We start from the raw sequence: 20,198 nt of genomic DNA, 5'->3' as shown, positions 1-20,198 counted from the left end.
GGGGGTGCGACACCAGAGAGTGTGTGATGTCATCCAGGGAGTGTGACCTCAGAGAGTGTGACACCAGAGTGTGTGTGACATCATCCAGGGGCTGTGACATCATCCAGGGGGTGTGACATCATCCAGGACGTGTGACCTCAGAGAGTGTGTGATGTCATCCAGGACGTGTGACCTCAGAGAGTGTGTGACATCATCCAGGGGGTGTGACCTCAGATAGTGTGTGATGTCATCCAGGGGGTGTGACCTCAGAGAGTGTGACACCAGAGCGTGTGTGACATCGTGCAGGGGCTGTGACACCGTGCAGGGGCTGTGACCTCAGCACAGGCAGCCAGGGCTGGCAGTGTGTCACGCCTGGGTGTGTGGTGTGGGCTGAGGGCACCGGCAGGGCTCTGGGGCTGTGACGTCACTGCTGGAGGGGTGGCAGGTCCCAGCAGGAGCTGTGACATCCCTGCTGCACATGCTCAGGGCTGTGACATCACTCAGGCCTACGTGACATCACCAGTGGCCCCGTGGCAGCCAGTGTGATGTCACAGCCACGCCCTTGTCATGATGTCACACTGAGCCAGGCTGTGACGTCACAGTGGCAGCCAGGGCCTGGGGTGTGACAACACTGACCCTGGGGTGCCAGCCCAAGGACCTGGCTGGCATAGTGTGACATCACCCAGGGGCATGGTGACATCACCCAGGGGCATGGTGACATCACAGAGCTGCAGTGACGTCGCACAGCCGCTGTGACATCCCCCAGAGTCCTACCAAGTCCCCAGGTCCCCACGGACGGAGCTGGGGCCGGGGCCAGGGCTGGGCTCTGAGGCCTCCTTTTAATCAGAGAAAAAAAAAACAACCCACAAAAAGCTTCCCCCCCCCCCCCGGGTGCTTTGTGTCCCCCCCCGGGTGCTTTGTGTCCCCCCCCGGCCCCTGTCCCCCCCCACTTCTGTGTCCCCCCCCCTTGCTTTTAACGCTGTTACCCAAACTCCCCCGTTCCAACTCCAGTATCCATACAAAAAACACCAAAGGAGTTCCCCCCAGCTCGGGGGGGGGGGGGGGGGGCTGGGGCTATTTTGGGGGGGCCGGGGGGCGGGGGTCTGCTCTGGGGAGATCTGCCCTCCCCCCAACCCCCTCCCCATTACACTCCCCCCGCTGAGTCCAGCTGCTCCAGGCGTCTTTGAGAAAGAAACGACCCCCCCCAGGGACTAACTCCCCCCAAATGGGGGGAGTGGGTTGCACCCCTTTGCGGGGGGGTCACACCAAGGAGCCGGCTCGGCTCTGCGCTGGCACCATGACAGGGACGGCTCCCGACCGTGCCAGGCTGGAGGGGGGCAGCGAGGCCGGGCCGGGGGGAGCGTCCCGGCGGGGGGCGGTCCCGTTAGAGGCCGGGGGGGAGAAGTTTGGGGCTCGCCCCCCCGGCCGGGGCGGGGCTCCCCGGTAGCTGGTGGCGGCGGTGAGGACGGAGGCGGTGTCGGAGGGGGGGCTGGGGCCGTAGGGCCGGTCGCGGGCGCCGCCCAGGGAGGACAAGGTGCTGGTCTTGGAGATGGTGTCCGAGGCTGCTCTCCGCGCCCACGACGGCGTTTTGGGGGCCACGGCGTCTTCCCTGCCGGGAGGAGGGGGAGGTGTCACCGGGGAACCCCCCCTGCTCCCCTCCCTGGGGCCTCCCCTTCAAAGGAAGGGGAGCCCTGGGGTTGCACGGAGCTGCTGGGCCCCAGAAGTGGGGGAGGCAGAGGGGAAAATGCCACTGTTCGCTCTGAAACCTAGCGAGGGCTGGCGGGGAGGAGACCTCCTGCCCACCGCCTTAACTCTCAACCCTAAGGATGATTGCCCTGAGTGGAAGCCTCCTCCTGATAACTCTGAAGCCTAATGATGGCTGGGCTGAGATCAAAGCTTCCTCCCCTGCTCCTGTCTCCTCTGAAACCTGCGTGAGGCAACGACCAGGCACCGATGGAAGCCTCTCCCTTGCCCTGTTAGCCCTGAAACCAAGCAGCGCTGGGCACGGTGCAAACCTCCTGCTCTGCTAACCTGAAAGCCAGCTGCGGCTGCCCAGAGATGGAAACCTCCTCCTGCCCTGCTAGCCCTGAAGCCTAGCGCTGACAACGCGACCCTCCTGCGGGGCAGGGAGGGAGGGAGGGGTGGCCTCACTTGATCTCGTTGGCTGCCTCCTCCTGGCTGTAGCGTTTGCTCCGGCGGTAGCCGATCAGCCACTGGGTGAAGAAGGCAACGATGGCCAGAGCGCCGAGCGAGCCCAGCACGGCGCCCGCGATCACAGCCTTGGTGCTGGCTGTTGGGGAGAGAGCAAGAGGCGGTGGTGAGGCTGGGTGACCGCCCCCCATTCCCACAGGGCCCCCCCCGGGGAGCTCGCAGGCCCCATGGCCCCCAGGCTGAGCGCTACTCACCGGAGTGCACCTCCAGGGCGATGCTGCAGTTGGCCGAACCCGCTCGGTTCTCAGCCACGCAGAGGTAGACTCCTGACATCTCCAGGGACAGGTTGGTCAGCTTGAGGGTGCCCCTGGCATGGTCTGCAGGTCAGAAATTCAGGTGTTGACCCATGGTCACCCCCCATGTGGCCCCCCCAACCACGGGCAGAGTTAGTCACAGACTGCTGGGGGTGGGAAGGGACCCCCAAAGCTCCTCCAGTGCAGCCCCCTGCAGCCCCCAGGGACATCCCCAGCCACAGCAGGCTGCTCCCAGCCCCAACCAACCTGCCCTGCCCTGCTGCCAGCCATGGGGCAGCTCCACCTCTCTGGGCAGCCTGGGCCAGGCTCTCCCCAGCCTCAGCACCAACCATTTCTCCTTCTCTCCACTCTCAAGCTCCCTCTTGGCCTTCCAAACCATCCCCCCTTGGCCTGGCCCAACAGGCCCTGCTCCAAGCTCTGGCCCCAGCTTGCTTCAGGTGCTGGGAGGCCAGCAGAAGGTGTCCCTGGAGCCTTCTCCTCTGCAGGCTGCCCAAGGCCAACTCTCTCAGCCTGGCTCCCAGCAGAGGGCTTCCAGCCCTGCCAGCACTGCTGCGGCCTCCTCTGGCCCTGCTGCCCCAGCTGCCTGCCTGTGCTGTGCTGAGGGCTCCAGAGCTGCCCCAGCCCTGCAGGGGGGGTGAGCAGAGCAGAGCAGAGGGGCAGAATCCCCTCCCTGCCCCTGCTGCCCACCCTGCTGGGGCTCAGCCCAGGCCAGGCTGGGGCTGGGCTGGCAGCGCTGGGTGCCGGCTCCTGGCCAGCTCTGCACCCCCAGCACCCCCAAGGCCTTCTCCTCAGCCCCAGCCTGGGCTGGCACTGGGGATGTCCTGAGCCAGCTGCAGGACCTTGGCCTTGTTGAAGCTCAGGAGGGTCACACAGCTCCACCTCTCCAGCCCATCCAGGTCCCTCTGGCTGGATCCCATCTCTTGGGAGTGTCACCTGCACCACTCAGCTTGGTGTCATCTCCAGCCTTGCTGAGGGTCACTCAATCCTGCTGTCTATACCACTGATGGTGTTAGCCAGCACTGCTCCCAGTCCACCCCCTGAGTGACCACTCATCACCAGTCTCCAGCTGGATGTTGAGATGCTGCCCACTGCTCTCTGCCCATCACCAGCCAGCCATGTCCGTGCCCACCCACCCCCTCCACCTTTCTCCAGCTCAGAGAGAAGATTTTGGAGGGACCATGACAGAAGCCTGTGGAGCTCCATGTGAGAGCCCAGGGAGACCACACCAGGAGCTCTCCCCATGGCCACAGGTTTCCCTTGTGCACAGGCTCCAGGAGCCGCCGGGCAGGGACAGGGGATGGGCAGAGCTATGGAACGAAGCCAAAATCGTTCCCCAGCAGAAGCCTCCCAGGATTTCCCAGCGCCCCCCCCCCCCCCCCAGGCCCCACCTTACCCTGGGCCGGTGGGAAGTAGAACTGCAGGCTGGGAGCTGTGCGCTGCCACTGGTAGCTGGGGGAGGGCTTCCCCTTCCTGGAGGTGCAGCTCAGGGTGACGTTGGCCCCCACGGCAGGGTCCCCGTGCAGCTGGCAGCTGGGGGCGGCCGGGGGCACTGCGGGCACAGCGTTAGCCGCCGGGGCCGTGGCGGGGGAGGGGGGTGGGGGAGGCGGGGGGCGGGGGGGGCCTTACCCTGCACGTTGAGCCGGATGATGCCGACGCCGGCCGCCTCGTCCGGCACGTTGACGGTGACCATGTAACTGCCGGAGTCGCGCTCCCGAGAGCCGTTGATCAGCACCGAGATGTTGTGCGTGACCACCGGGTACAGGAACCCCACGCGGGGCCGCAGCTCCGTCTCCTCCACCTTCACCATCCCGTCCAGGTAGCTCAGGATCTGCGGGGGGGAGGGGGGAACAAACCTCTGGTGAGGCTGTGCCAGAGGAACCCTCCTCGGATCCCAGGCTTTGTGGAGGAGCCTCCTCCACCCTCACCTGCCCACAGCACGGGAACGTGGGCACCTCCCCATCGCGGGCACCAAGAGCATCCTCTGCCTCATGGGCATCTCCCCGTGCTGGGTACCATGATCCTCACCTCATCATTGCACCTCCCCCTCGTGGGCACTACTAGCGTCCCCCCCACTGTGGGCACCGCAGACACCTCCTCATTGCAGGTACCACAGACATGCTCCCATCAGGGGCATCTCCCCACCATGGGCACTACAAGTACCCTCCTGTCATGGGCACCTTGAGCAACCCCCTCCTCATGAGCATCTCCCCACCATGGGCAGCAAGTAACCCCCTACCATGGGCACTGCCCCATCACAGGCACCATGAGCATCTCACCACCATGGGCACTGCCCCATCACAGGCACCATGAGCATCTCCCCACCATGGGCACTGCCCCATCACAGGCACCATGAGCATCTCACCATCATGGGCACTGCCCCATCACAGGCACCATGAGCATCTCCCCACCATGGGCAGCAAGTAACCCCCTACCATGGGCACTGCCCCATCACAGGCACCATGAGCATCTCACCACCATGGGCACTGCCCCATCACAGGCACCATGAGCATCTCCCCATCATGGGCACTGCCCCATCACAGGCACCATGAGCATCTCCCCATCATGGGCACTGCCCCATCACAGGCACCATGAGCATCTCCCCACCATGGGCACTGCCCCATCACAGGCACCATGAGCATCTCCCCACCATGGGCACTGCCCCATCACAGGCACCATGAGCATCTCCCCACCATGGGCACTGCCCCATCACAGGCACCATGAGCATCTCCCCACCATGGGCACTGCCCCATCACAGGCACCATGAGCATCTCCCCATCATGGGCACTGCCCCATCACAGGCACCATGAGCATCTCCCCACCATGGGCACTGCCCCATCACAGGCACCATGAGCATCTCCCCACCATGGGCACTGCCCCATCACAGGCACCATGAGCATCTCCCCACCATGGGCACTGCCTCATCACAGGCACCATGAGCATCTCCCCACCATGGGCACTGCCCCATCACAGGCACCATGAGCATCTCCCCACCATGGGCACTGCCCCATCACAGGCACCATGAGCATCTCCCCACCATGGGCACTGCCTCATCACAGGCACCATGAGCATCTCCCCACCATGGGCACTTCCCCACCATGGGCACCACAACCATTCCCCCTCCATGGGCACCACAACTGCCTCTCCATTGCAGGTGCCACATGCAAGCCCCCAGCCTGAGCACTTCCCCGTGGTGGACAGCTCCTCACCACGGGCACCACAAGCATCTCTCCATCACAGGCACCTGCCCACCATGGGCAACTCCCCACCATGGGCACCACAAGCACCTCCTCATAGCAGGCACCGCAGGCATCGTGGGCACCTCCCCATGGTGGACATCAACCCCACCACAGGGCTTCCCTTTGTGGACACCATGAAGTTCTCCTTATCATGGGCACCACCCCACAACAGTCACCTCCCTATGGTAGATGCCAAGAGCTTCACCCTGCCGTGGGCACTGCTTCCTCATGGGCACCATGAGCATCCCACTATCACCACCCCACCATGGGCACCACAAGCACCTCCTCATTGCAGGCACCACAGGCCTGGCCCCATCATGGGCACTTTCCCATGGTGGACACTTCCCCATCAGGGTCACCTCCCCCCCATGAACACCTCCCCACTGGGGACACTTCCCCACTGTGGACACCTCCCCACCACAGACACCTCCCCTTTGTGGCCACCAGGAATTCCTCCCCATCATGAGCTCCACCCCACTGTAGTCACCTTCCCACCACGAGCATCCCTCCCCCATGGCCACCTCCCCCCCATGGCCACCTCCCCCTCATGGCCACCTCCCCCCCATGGCCACCTCCCCCTCATGGCCACCTCCCCCTCATGGCCACCTCCCCCCCATGGCCACCTCCCCCTCATGGGCACCTCTTCCTCACGGCCACCTCCTCCTCATGGGCACCTCTTCCTCATGGCCACCTCCCCCTCATGGGCACCTCTTCCTCATGGCCACCTCCTCCTCATGGCCACCTCTCCCTCATGGCCACCTCCCCCTCATGGGCACCTCTCCCTCATGGCCACCTCTTCCTCATGGACACCTGCCCCTCATGGACACCTCCCCCTCATGGACACCTCCCCCTCATGGACACCCCACCCTCATGGACACCTCTTCCTCATGGATACCTTACCCTCATGGCCACCTCCCCCTCATGGGCACCTCACCCTCATGGACACCTCTTCCTCATGGGCACCTCTCCATCATGGACACCTCTCCATCATGGACACCTGCCCCTCATGGCCACCTCCCCCTCATGGCCACCTCCCCCTCATGGACACCTCTCCCTCATGGCCACCTCTCCCTCATGGGCATCTCCTCCCTCATGGGCACCTCTCCATCATGGGCACCTCTCCATCATGGGCACCTCCCCCTCATGGGCACCCTAAGCTTCCCCCCATCACAGCCTCCTCCTTATGGTGGACCCCAGGAGCGCCCTCTGAGCTGCGGCCAGCTGCTGGCCTGTCCCACGCCCTGTCACCTGGAAGGGGTCAGCATCGTCCTTGTTCAGCAGCCAGGTGACGTAGGGCTTCTTCCGGGAGTGGCTGGTGTACCAGGCGGGCAGCACCACCTGCTGCCCCTCCACCGACAGCACCGAGTCCGTGCCCACGTGGACCTCCAGCACGGCCGAGGAGAGCCCTGCGGAGGGCAGGGAACAGGAGGGGACCCAGCCTCAGCTGCGCTGTCCCCATGGAGCCCCAGCGGCTGCGGGGGAGCCTGCCCGTTCCCAGGGGAACACCCAACAGTCCCGGGAAGCCACCAGGAGTTCCTGCTCCTCCGCCACGGGAAGGGCTTCCTGGCTGCCCCACAGGATGCAGGACAATGATGCTCCCCCCAGCCCTGTTCCCCCTGGAATTTCAGCCCCTTCCCGGGCTTCCAGCCTGTGGGGTTTATTGCGGGAGGGGGCAGCCCAAAGCCCTCCCCAGCTTCTCAGCAGCCCCCTCGTGATGGCACCAGATCTACACTGGGATTAATAGTGGGTGGCTTCTCCTGGCTCTTTCCATCCTCATCCCATCCCTTCCCCACTCCATCCCATCCCAACCCTATCCCATCCCAACCCTATCCCATCCCAACCCTATCCCATCCCAACCCTATCCCAGGCTATCTCATCCCATCCAAAACACCCTACCCCCAGGTCACCCTCATCCCATCTCCCCCACCGATGCTGCCAGCAGGAAACTGGGATTATTCTTAGGTGGCTTCTCCTGACCATCCCACCCATCCCATCCCACCCATCCCATCCCATCCCATCCAACCCATCCCATCCCATTCCATCCCACCCATCCCATCCCATCCAACCCATCCCATCCCTCCCATCCCACCCATCCCATCCCACCCATCCCATCCTACCCATCCCACCCATTCCACCCATCCCATCCCACCCATCCCATCCTACCCATCCCACCTATCCCATCCCACCTATCCCATCCCACCCATCCCATCCTACCCATCTCACCCATCCCATCCCACCCCACCCCATCCCACCCATCCCATCCCATCCCATCTCATCCCATCCCATCCCATCTCATCCCACCCCATCCCATCCCATCCCATCCCATCCCATCCCATCCCATCCCATCCCATCCCATCCCATCCCCAATCTCCTGCATCCCAGCATCCCTCCTTTTTGCTACCAGTGCTAAACTGGGATTATTCATGGGTGGCTTCTCCTGACCTCCTATCCCAAATTCCCAGCCCACCTCATCCCATGCCACCCCAAATGCTCCATCCCAACACCCCATCCCTCTCTCCCCTGCATCCCAGCACTCCCTCTTTCTGCTGCTGCCACAGAACTGGGATAACTCATGGATGGCTTCTGCAGACTCCATGTCCCATCCCAAGCACCCTATCCTCCCTGTCCCTGGATCCTGGGCCCCACAGGGATGGGAGTGTGTTGCATGGCCTGAAGCATGCTCGGCTCCCAGGGAAGATTATTCCCTGGCTTTGCCCTCAGGCTCAGACAGGAAATTAATCAGCTCGGGCGAGGCTGAGCCTGGAGGGCTTTTCCCCAGGGGAATGCCACCGAGGAGCCACATCCCAGCATCTTCTCCATCCCTGCATGCCAGCAGCTCCATCCCTGCCTGCCAGCGGCTCCATCCCCGCATCCCACCCATCGATCCGTGTCCCCAGCTGGCCCCGCTCCCGCCAGCGCCCCGGGGATGCTCTGCTTGTGGGGCCTGAGCGGTGTCACCAAACCACCCCAGGCCCCTGCTGCCAGCTGGGAGCTCTCCTGGGGCTGGGGGGGGGGGGGGTTTGGGGAGCGCTCTGGTGGCCTCAGCCTTTTCCCTGTGGATTGGGAGGCCTGGAGCAGATTTTTCCAGGGCGGGAAGAAGGAAGCAAGGCGCTGGAGGAGGTATTTTTAGCCTCCTCCTCGCATCCGTTCCCAGTCCTGGTGCAGCTTCCGGACGGAGCCTTCCAAGCTCCTGGCAGGAAACTCTGCTCGGGGCTGATAAAGTCTTCCCAGGGTCGGAACAATCAGTTCATTAATTAATTAATTAACTCCCCTTCCTCAGGCATAACAAAAAGGAAAAGGAGAAGCCAGCCCTGCTCCAACCTCCTGCGAGGAGGATGCGCAGAAAATAGCTCAGCCAGGCTAAGAACTTAAATCCCTAAATCCCGGCCTGGGGAGGGAAAAGCGCCGGAGGCAGCAGCGGGAACCCCCGAGAGGGGGGATCAGGGGGAGGATAGGCTTCATTAGCGTCATTAATTGCTGGTCTTAGTGCTATTAATTGGTATTATCAGCGTTATTAATTGGAGCTATTAGTGCTATTGACGAGCTGGAGGTGAGAGCGTGGAGAAGGGATGGGGGACTGCAGTGGGATTGTGCTGGAGTGCTCCAGAAGTCAGGGAATGCCAAAGTGGATTGGATAACTAAATGGTGATTGGGATAATAAAATAGGTAATAGCTAATAACTGTGATGCCACAGGGATGGGTTGGGGGGGCGGGAATTAGTGAGAGGAGTGATAGCAGTGGGGATGTGATTGGGATATTAGAGCTCATGGCTGGGATAAGCAGGATAATCATGATTATGGTGATTAATAATGATGATGATCACAGAATCACCGAGGTTGGAAGAGACCTCAAGGATCATTGAGTCCAAGCTGGCACCACAGACCTCCTGACCAAACCATGGCTCCAAGTGCCACATCCAATCCCCTCCTGAACACCTCCAGGCTCAGGGACTCCACCACCTCCCTGGGCAGCACATCCCAATGGCTAACAACTCTCTCAGGGAAGAACTTTCTCCTCACCTCCAGCCTGAACCTCCCCTGGCACAGCTTGAGACTGTGTCCTCTTGTTCTGCTGCTGGGTGCCTGGAGAAGAGCCCAACCCCCAGCTGGCTCCAACCTCCCTGCAGGGAGTTGCAGAGAGCAATGAGGTCTCCCCTGAGCCTCCTCTTCTCCAGGCTAAGCAACCCCAGCTCCCTCAGCCTCTCCTCACAGGGCTGTGCTCCAGACCCCTCCCCAGCCTCCTTGCCCTTCTCTGGACACCTTCAAGTCTCTCAATCTCCTTCTTGACCTGAGGAGCCCAGAGCTGGACACAGGACTCCAGGGGTGGCCTCAGCAGTGCTGAGCACAGGGCACAAGGACTTCCCTGCTCCTGCTGGCCACACTCTGCCTGCTGCAGGCCAGGATGCCCTTGGCCTTCTTGGCCTGGTGATAATGATGACAATGATGATGATAATAATAATAGTAATCATAATTATCATAATAGTGACCTTAATGAAGGCCATAATGCTGCTGCTGCTGCTGCTGCTGCTACTAACTAGTATTAGTATTGGTGTTAATATCACAGTGACCTTAATGAGGGTCACAATAATGCTGCTAACAATAATAATCATCACAACAATGAGCTTTTGATTATTAATGAGGACAGTCATGACAATAACTCTAATTAGTGATAATGCATATCATGATAGCAGTGATGCTGATGAGGTAATTAATGCTGATATTAAGGCTATTGCTAATAATAGTGATAGATAACCACAGTGACACTAAGGCTGCTTCTAACAGTCGTGACAGAAGTGCTCAGATCAATTCTAGTGAACAGGAGGATTGATCATGGTGGTTGTGACTGTGGGATGGCAGTGCTGATAACAAAGGCAATAACTATCACTAATAATTGCATTAATGATGACAGCACTCATATCAATGATCATTACAATGATAAGGATGAAAGCTGGGGAGGGACTTCTGAGGGTGTCAGGGAGGGATAGGACTGGGGGGGATGGAGCAGAACTGGAAGTGGGGAGGTTGAGATTGGATGTGAGGAAGAAGTTGTTGCCCAGGAGGGTGGTGAGAGCCTGGCCCAGGCTGCCCAGGTGGAAGCCTCCTGCCTGGAGGAGTTTGCAGCCAGGCTGGAGGTGGCTGTGAGCAACCTGCTGTGGTGTGAGGTGTCCCTGCCCATGGCAGAGGGTTGGGATGGCTGAGCCTTGAGCTCCCTTCCAGCCCTGAGAGTTCTGTGGTTCTCTGATTCTGTGATAATGACTCAAGGTAATAATGATAATGATAATAGTGGTAATACTCATTATAATTAATAATGAAAGCAATAATAACAAAGGGAGTAATCCTGAGATGACATGAACAGTGCTGATGGCAGGGATTCTGATAATGCTAACAATAATCATACAGTTCATTGATGATGCAGAGTCACAGAATGTGAGGGGCTGGAAGGGACCTCCAAAGCTCATCCAGCCCAACCCCTGCCAGAGCAGGAGCACCCAGGGCAGGTCACACAGGAGCACATCCAGGTGAGTTTGGAGTATCTCCAGAGGAGACTCCACAGCCCCCCTGGGCAGCCTGCTCCAGGCCTCTGTCTTTCCCTCCTGACTTGCTCTGCCTCAGCTTCCACCACTGCCCCTGGGGCTGGCACTGGGCATCCCCCAGCAGAGCCTGGCTCCAGCCTCTGGGCATCACCCTGCACAGCTTTAGCACCAGCAGTGAGGTCACCCTCAGGCTCCTCCTCTCCAAGCTCCAGAGCCCTCAGCTGCCTCAGGCTCTCCTGGTGAGGAAGATGTTCCACTGCCTTCATCACCCTCCTGGCTCTGTCCTGGACTCTCTCAAGCAGCTCTCTGTCTTTCCTGAGCTGAGGGGCCCAGAACTGGACACAAGACTCCAGATGCAGCCTCCCAGTGCAGAGCAGAGGGGCAGGAGAACCTCTCTCCACCCACTGGTCACAGCCCTTCAAATCCACCCCAGGATGCCCTTCCTGGCCACCAGAGCACATTGCTGCTCGTGGTCATCCTTCCATCCCCCAGGTCCCTTTCACCTTCACTGCTCTCCAGCAGGTCCATCCCCAGTCCATCCTGGTGCCTGGAGCTGTTCCTTCCCCCAGTGACCCCCCACAGCTCCTAAGCCTCCCAATAGCCTCTGAACCCTGGCAAGCCCCGGGGCTGGCAGCCTGGCTCCCGCAGCACTGCAGCTCCCATTCACAGTCTCACAGTCTCACAGTATCACCAAGGTTGGAAGAGACCTCGAGGATCATCAAGTCCAACCTATCAACACAGACCCCATGACCAGACCATGGCACCAAGTGCCACATCCAATCCCCTCTTGAATGCCTCCAGGGATGGGGACTCCACCACCTCCCTGGGCAGCACATCCCAATGACGAATGACTCGCTCGGTGAAGAACTTTGTCCTCACCTCCAGCCTAAACCTCCCCTGGCACAGCTTGAGACTGTGTCCTCTTGTTCTGCTGCTGGGTGCCTGGGAGAAGAGACCAACCCCTTCCTGGCTCCAACCTCCCTTCAGGTAGTTGTAGAGGGCAATGAGGTCACCCCTGAGCCTCCTCTTCTCCAGGCTAAGCAACCCCAGCTCCCTCAGCCTCTCCTCACAGGGCTGTGCTCCAGACCCCTCCCCAGCCTCCTTGCCCTTCTCTGGACACCTTCAAGTCTCTCAATCTCCTTCTTAAACTGAGGGGCCCAGAACTGGACACAGGACTCAAGGTGTGGCCTAAGCAATGCAGAGTACAGGGCACAATGACCTCCCTGCTCCTGCTGGCCACACTCTGCCTGCTGCAGGCCAGGATGCCATTGGCCCTCTTGGCCACCTGGGCACACTGCTGGCTCATGTTTAGGCAGCTGTCAATCAGCACCCCCAGGTCCCTCTCCGTTTGGGAGCTCTCAGCCACTCTGCCCCCAGCCTGTAGCTCTGCCTGGGGTTGCCATGGCCAAAGTGCAGCACCTGGCACTTGGACTTGTTGAATGCCATCCCATTGGATTCTGCCCATCTGTGCAGTCAGTCCAGGTCCCTCTGCATTCCTTTGGGATAATGTGGATGGAAGGAGGGGGCCAGCAAAGGCTGTGCTGTGCTCCTGGCAGTGAGAGGCCCCCGGGGCAGAGGGCAGCTGAGCACCGTCAGCAGGTGACAGTTTCTGTCAGGACAGTGCTGACAGCAGTGATAAGAGTGAGGGCAGTGCTGCCCGTGGTGCCAATAATGACACTGACAACTCTCATGGCAACACTAGGAGTGCTAATAACAACTAATAACCCTTAGAGTGCTAATAATAATGACAATAATGACATCAATAACTCTAATAGTTCCACTAATAATGCTAATAACAACACTGATAACCCTAACAATGATGCTAGTAACTTTGAGACCATCACTAGTAATGCTAACAGTAACACTAGTAACCCTAATAATGCTAATAATAATGCTAATAACTCAAATAGTAGCCCTAATAATGCTAATAATACCACTAATAATGGTAATGATACCACTAATAACTCTAATAGTACCACTAATAACCCAAACACTGACATGAATAACACTAATAGCAATGCTGCCAGTAGCACCACTACAGCTCAGTCATGGTGCAGTTGGCATCTTCGATGCCCCCTCAGCTCCTAAGCCCCCCTGGCACCCCCAGGTCCCAGCAGATGCCATTTTCCATCAGCCCCACTGTGGGGGCACACAGAGAGGCTGTGCCAGGGCCTGGGTGAAATCCAGGCTCTGGATGGGGGAAGGCTGCTCCAGCCCTGGCTGGGGGCTGCCTGCTGTGTGCCAAGGCATGAGAGGAGCCCCAGGGCTGCGGCGCCCTGGGTGTGTTAACTCTGAAACCTAATGACGGCAGGGTCCACAGCGCACCGTGGCTGCAGCTTGGCTCTGTGCCCCCCAGCCCGTGGTGAGAGGATGTGGTGACCTCCTCCTCCTCCAGGAGAGGCAGCTGGGGCTGGACTCGGCTCCAGACGATGCTCGCTGCATGAAAGCCAAACCCTTCTTCCTGTGGATTTGATCCCAAAAGTGCTCACCTGGGACGCCTTGGGCCCTAGGGCAGGGCTGGGAGCGCTGCTGGGGATGGGACCTGTTGGCACCAGCCCCGGCTTTAGCCACCTCGGCGCTCCCAATCCTCTAATGCCTTAACCAGATCGGAAAAATTAAGCCGCTCGCAGCGCTCCTCCGCGGAGCAGGGCGGGGGCAGCACCGCCGGGACCTGGGCACCTCCCTGCTGCTCTTTGGGCTGAAAAACCCTGGCTGGGGAGCCAGCTGCCTCCAGCTAAGCACCTGCCCCCGGGGCCTTCCCTCCGCTCCAGCCCATCTGCCAGGGCTCTCCCCGGGGGCAGCTCTACCTTTCCACTCAAAAGGTCTTTTTTTCACGCTCCTAAAGGTTTTCCTAAGGGGGGGGGGGGGGGGGGGGAGGGGGGGGGAGAAAAATCATCCCTAAAGGTACCTTTGGGTTTATTCCCTATGGCCAACCCCAGATCCCTTTGGATTATTCACCTTTCAAAATCCCTTCATTGCTTTTCTTCTTATTGTTATTATTTTTTCCCTTAGGGAAACAAAAAATGAAATGAAATCGAACTTCCCAAATCCCCTGAAGGTTCTCCCCGGGGGGGAAACCAAACCACCAAAACCAACCAACAGCTCTTTACAGCCTCAGATTGATTCCCTGTGGAAGGAAGGGGGAGGGGGAAGGAAAAATCCCTTTAGAGAGAGCTGAACATTGCCCAGGTGGAAACCAAACCCCTTACAAGTTGGGTACCAAACTTTCCCTCTGGAAATCAAATCCCTTTGGAATTGACCTTAACATTTCCCCTGTGGGAATCAAATCCCTTTGGAATTTACCTTAACATTTCCCCTCTGGAAATCAAATCCCTTTGGAATTGACATTAACATTTCCCCTGTAGGAATCAAATCCCTTTGGAATTTACCTTAACATTTCCCCTCTGGGAATCAAATCCCTTTGGAATTTAGCTTAGAAGCTTCCAGGTGGAAATCAAATCCCTTTGGACTGACCTGGAAGATTTTTCCCCAAACCAAAGACAAACTTCAGATCTCCTCCTAATTGATTTTTCCATGTGGAAAATAATTCCCTTCCCTTTGCCTCTTACTCTATCCTGAGCTTTCCACCCCCTGGGGATAAATAACTTCAGATTTGCCTTTCCATACCTCCTGGCATTGCTTCCCTATGGGAAGAACCAACCTGGTCTATTCTATTCTTCCATTCCATTCCATTCCATTCCATTCCATTCCATTCCATTCATTCTATTCTATTCCATTCCATTCCATTCCATTCCATTCCATTCCATTCCATTCCATTCCATTCCATTCATTCTATTCCATTCCATTCCATTCCATTCCATTCCATTCCATTCAATTCATTCTATTCCATTCCATTCCATTCCTTCCATTCCATTCCATTCCATTCCATTCCATTCCATTCCATTCCATTCCATTCCATTCCTTCTATTCCATTCCATTCCATTCCATTCCATTCATTCTATTCCATTCCATTCCATTCCATTCCATTCCATTCATTCTATTCTATTCTATTCCATTCCATTCTATTCTATATTAAGAACAAACAGATCCTTTACAAACCCCCTTTGGTTTTCTTCCCTGAGGAACAATTTCCCTTCCCCTCCCCCCCTAATATTTCCCTTGTTTTCCTGTTCCCTAAAGGCCAAACTCCTTCAGCTTCACCTCACCAAGCACCTGCAGATTTGTTCCCTCTGGGAAAGGAAATCCCTTCCAAATTCCTGTTCCAAATCTCCTTCCCTTCACTGCCTGGGGGGGGGGGGGGGGAGGGGAAAGAAAATCCTTAAAAATCCTTTTAGATTATCCTGAAATTCCTTCCCTGGGGAGGAAAATCCTTCTCCATTTCCTTCCCAAGCTGAATCCTTTTCCCCCAGGGAGGAAAAAGAAAGAAACCCTTTAAAATCTTCCTTCAGCTCAACATTTGCCCCCTGGGAGAAACTGGACTGGAAAAGCTCCTGAAGTTGACTCCCTTCCAAATTTACCTTTCAAACATAAGCTTTGATTTTTATCCTCACGGCACAAAGCCCTCAGAGAAATATCCTCAGGATGATTCCCTGTGGGAAAATAGAATCCCTGTAAATTCACCTCTCAGCAGAGCCTCAGTTTTCCCTTCCCCTTGGGAACAGAAGGCAGCAATTTCGATTCCACTTTCCCAGCTAACCTTCCGCTCTCCCCCACGGGAAGCCCCCAGCCTTTTGAGGTGTCCTTACACTTAGTCCCTAAGGAAAATCCTCCTTCCAGTTCAGCTTCCCTCCAGCATTTTCTCTCCCCATCAGAAAATTCTCCCTTTAAATTATTTTCCCTACAGAAAAATCCAAACCCTCTCCTTCCAATCCACCTTCCTGGCTTTTCCCCATGGAAAACAATCCCTCTAACACACACCCCCCCCCTCCACCCCCCTCCTCCTGAAGCCCTGTGCCTGCGCTCAGCCCCTCGCTCGCACCTCAGCTCCAATCGTTTCGGCCCCCAAAGCCAATTCCCTGCTCACAGCACAGATGGAATACCCCAAAGCCATCATTTCCCCCCCAGAATCCATCCTCCCCCCCACCCCCTCCAGACTCGACCCTATTACCCAGGAGGGAATTAAGGGGGGGAGGTTTGATGACCCAGCTCGATGGGATTAAGGCTCCAGAGCCATGTGAAACCCAGCCCCAAATTAAATCCCAACGGATCCAGCTGGAGCCCGAGCGGAAGATGCTGCCTGGGCGCCGGGGCAGGCTGAGGAAGCCTCCAGGCCTCCCTCTGCCATTTTCCAGGGATTCTTGCTCCTTCCTCCCCTTCGCTCTGACTATTTATATCAGGGCAGATAGGAGACTCCGGGCTGCAGAGCAGTGTCCCTTGGGAAAATCCACGGAGCCTTTTCTCATGACCCCGGGGTGGCAGCAGTGGGGGGGGGGTCGGGAGGGGCCGAGGCCTCCAGAGAAGCCAAATTTGGGAAAAAAGCAATAAAATAAAATAATACTAAGGAGGAGACGTGACCAGGCCCAGGCAAAGCGCCGGGAGCGCCGGGCTGGGAGAGCAGAACAGGCTGGGGGCTGGGGGCTGGAGCGGGGTGAGATGGGACTGGGGACGGCGTGGGGTGAAGGTGAGGATGGGGATGAGGATAGAGGTGGGAATGGGTTGGGGAAGGGGATGGGATGGAGATGAGGATGGCTTGGGAATGGGGATGGGAATGAGAATAGGGATGGGAATGAGAGTAGGGATAGGAAAGGGATGGGATTGGGTTGTGAATGGAATGGGGATGGGAATCAGGTGGGGATGGGATGGGATTGGAGATGAGGATGAGGAGGGGAATAGGATGAGAATGGGGATGGGATTTGGGATTGGATGGGAAGGGACTGGAATGGTGATGAGGATTGATAGGGGAATAAGGATGGGATGGGGTTGGGATTGAGATGAGAATGGGGATGGGATAGGATTTGATTAGTATGGGATGAGGATGGGGATGAAAACAAGATGAGGATGGGGATGGGCTTGGGCACAAGGATAGATCTGGGATGGGATTGGATTGGGGATGGGATTATGACCAGGATGAGATGGGGATGGGGAGAGGGATGCAGAGCATAATCCTTCCTTCTCCTTCTCCCTATCATGATCCTGGATGGACTCTGCAGGGTGGGAAGCAGCTGTCTGGGAGGAACCACTCCCATTGGGGGCCCAAAAGCAGAAGAGCATCCTGGGGGAGGTGAGGCCGGAGCGACCCCCAGGCCGCATCCCAACATCCCTGAGAGACTTCTGTCCCGGCAAACAAACCTTCAAGGAGCAGAACACTGCAGCTGCAGGACCCCCACCCAGCGGCCCGCCGGCGCGGAAGCGGCGCTGCCATTGTTTCTGGGGCCATTTCCTCTCCCCAAAGGCCTCTCCTTCTGGCTGGGAATGCCAAGGGATATTTCCCTTTGGAGCAGCCATGCTTTTTCCAAACAACATCCAAACCAGGCTGCAATTTAGAGGGGGGGGGAAAGCCACACAGGCAGAAAAGGATGAGACCTGGAACCCCAAAAGCAGCTGGAGTGGACTTGAAATTGGGAGACGAGGGAGAAGGGAGGATTTTGTCCAGGGAAGAGCAGGGAAATGGATTTTTGCCCTCCCTGGCACCGTGCAGGGAGCTGAATTCTCAGCTCCGACACAGCAGGGCCCCCAGGCTGCCCCCCGCTGCAGGGTGGCTTTCGGTTTGGGGTTGCTGGAAGGTGCTGCCCGGCAGCTCCAAGGAGCCAAGAGGCTTCTCCCAGAGTCTCCTCTCTCAGAGAACCCCAATGAGGGATGGGGAGGGATTGAGCCCCCCCTCAGCCCCTACCTGCCTGCTGGGAAGGGAGGACTTGAGGGGCTTAGAGAGGGGTACCCCGGGTCCTATCCAACACCCCCCTGCCAAAGCTCCTCCACACCCTGCCTGGTGTGTCCCAGTTCTGCTCCTCGCTGAGTGCCCTCCCCAGTACCCCCAAACCCTGCCCGATGCCCCCGGGTCCTGCTGGATCCTGATTGGTGTCCCCAGCGCTGCCCAGCATCCTGCCCCGCAGCCCCCACCTCACCCCATCCATATCCTGTCGTCTGAACGTGACACCTGCCCGGCACCCCCAGCCCAGGCCTGCCTAAGTGTCCCCCGTGTCCCCCCGGTGCCGTCAGGATCTGCTCCACGCCCCTCCCGCGGTATCCCAACGCCTTGCTCCATGTCTCCCTGGGACCCCCGGTGCACTCCCGGTTCCCGCACATCCTGGTCCGTGTCCTCTCCCGGTAGCCCGGTACCTCTGGATGCTGCACCTGGTAGCCCTGTACCCCCTCCCGGAGGGCCCTGTACCTACGGATCCTGACCAGTGCACCCCCATGTCCTGCCTAGTGTCCCCCAGTACCCCCCGGCTCCTGCCCGGTGTTCCCCAAGTCCTCTCGAATCCTTCTCGGTGCCCCCCAAGTTCTGCTCGGTGCTCTCCCCGTGCCCCCTTGTAAGCCCAGTGCCCTCCCTGTACCTCTGGATCCTGCCGTCCCCCGTCCTGCCCGGTGCCCCCCGCGGTCCTACCTGTGCGTTCCCAGTAGCGCCGTGTCCTGCCCGGTGCTCCCCCGGTCTCCGCGCATCCTTCCCGGTGCCCCCCGTGTCCGGCCCGCTGCTCCCCCGGTACCCCCAGTGCCCCTGCAGCACCCCGCACCCTACCCAATGTCCGTCCCCCGGCGCCCCGCACTCTCCCCGATGGCGCCCCGCACTCTCCCCGATGCCACCCCGCGGTGCCCTGCTCCCGGTGCCCCCGCGGTGCTCACCCAGCAGCGCAGCGAGCGCCAGCGCCGCCCGGCTCAGCGCGCCCATGGCCGCAGCAGGTGCCGGTAGCGACGGGGGGGGCGGACCGGGAGCGGCCCCCCCCGCCCCCCATCCCCTTCGACACCCCCCCCCCGCAGGTGGAGGCGTGGCCTCTGTTGATGGGCGTTGTTTGTGGGCGTGGCTTCTCGTGGGCGTGGTTTCGCCCCACCCCGCGGGGTGTCCCAGCCCCAAGGCAGCGCCCCCCACCCCCAAACAGCAGCCAAGTCTGAGGCGATTAATTAATTACTAGGGCTCTGATTAATTGATATTAGGGATGGGGGAATGCGGCACCGCGGGGACTCCTCACCCTACAGGGGGGTAGCAAAGGGGCCCCCAGAACCCCCTTCCCCCTCCCCCGCCCTTCGCCTTCCTCCCACATGAAATCCTTACACGTAAGTGGGCAAAATGCCCCCAGAAGGCCATTCTGGGGCTCTCGGGCGGATCCCTCCCGGCTCGGCCGAGGTTATCCCGGTTCCTGCGTCCAGGGTCAGCCCCCGGAGCGCCAGCGGGAAGGGATTAGGCGAAGAAGGAGGAGGAGGAAGGCGCGGGGGGGGGGTGTGTGCGTGTTAATCCCCGCTCGCCCTCGGCTGCCCCCCGCAAATCCAGCACGGCCGCCGGGGCCGCGGGATCTGCCCTCGGAGGGTGTAGGGGGACCGACCCCGATGGATCCTACGGGATCCCACCGTCCCCCGGCCGGCAGTCCCGGCTCCCGGGAGAGCCTCGTTCGCACGATTTCGGGGTAAATTCACCCAGTCTGGAGACAAATTCGCTCTGAGTCGGAGCCATTTACCCTATTTCGGGCGAAATTACCTCAGTTTCAGGGTGATCAACTCTGTCTCGGGCCAAATGCTCTCGATTTGGGGGTAAATTCATCCTATTCTGGAGCAAATTCCCCCTAGCCCGGGCCAAATTCTCCTCCTTTTTCAGGCAAACTTCCCTTTTTTGGGAGCAAATGTATCCCATTTCAGGGCAACTCACATTTTGAGGCAAACCTATTTTGGGGGCAAATTCACCCTATTTGGGGGTGAAATCAGCCTACTGTAGGGCAAAATCACTTAATTTCAGGGTGATTCACCTATCTTGGGGTTGATTCCCCCTATTTTGGGCCAAATTCACCTTATTTGGGGGCAATCCACCCTATTTCAGGGTAATTGACCCCCAATTTCAGGCCAGGTTTGTCCTATTTGGGGCATTTTTCTCTGTTTCAG

At 58.8% G+C, this 20,198-nt stretch overlaps 1 protein-coding gene across 3 annotated transcripts; it reads right to left on the bottom strand.

Annotated features, from left to right (window-relative positions):
- Positions 1-926: 926 nt before the first annotated feature.
- LOC137456032 (endothelial cell-selective adhesion molecule-like) lies at positions 927-19,046 on the bottom strand. Of its 3 annotated transcripts, none has more exons than XM_068167272.1 (8): positions 18,954-19,044; positions 15,692-15,763; positions 6,929-7,086; positions 4,071-4,272; positions 3,838-3,993; positions 2,385-2,507; positions 2,131-2,269; positions 927-1,588 (listed from the first exon to the last, which is right to left on the bottom strand). In XM_068167272.1, exons 1-8 carry the CDS (start codon positions 18,997-18,999, stop codon positions 1,240-1,242), a joined length of 1,245 nt encoding a protein of 414 aa, XP_068023373.1. In that variant the 5' UTR covers positions 19,000-19,044; the 3' UTR covers positions 927-1,239. The 3 variants fall into 3 exon arrangements, with proteins under 3 accessions (XP_068023373.1, XP_068023372.1, XP_068023374.1); XM_068167271.1 differs by lacking the exon at positions 18,954-19,044 and adding an exon at positions 17,463-17,604; XM_068167273.1 differs by lacking the exon at positions 15,692-15,763 and having other exon boundaries at positions 18,954-19,046.
- Positions 19,047-20,198: the final 1,152 nt, after the last annotated feature.

This window comes from Melanerpes formicivorus, unplaced genomic scaffold (assembly GCF_026170545.1).
Source record: "Melanerpes formicivorus ecotype bairdi unplaced genomic scaffold, bMelFor1.0.p_v2 SCAF_114, whole genome shotgun sequence".
Lineage (NCBI taxonomy): Eukaryota > Metazoa > Chordata > Aves > Piciformes > Picidae > Melanerpes > Melanerpes formicivorus.
The sequence above is the reverse complement of the archived record's forward strand: the minus strand, read 5'-3'. Positions and strand labels throughout refer to the sequence as shown.

Coding starts and splice junctions, on each gene's coding strand:
- LOC137456032 (XM_068167271.1), bottom strand. CDS start 17,550: ATGGCCCCAGAAACAATGGCAGCGCCGCTTCCGCGCCGGCGGGCCGCT. Junction 15,764..17,462: donor CAGTGTTCTGCTCCTTGAAG/GTTTGTTTGCCG, acceptor ATTTTCCCACAG/GGAATCATCCTGAGGATATT. Junction 1,589..2,130: donor GAGGCAGCCAACGAGATCAA/GTGAGGCCACCC, acceptor TCCTCCCGGCAG/GGAAGACGCCGTGGCCCCCA.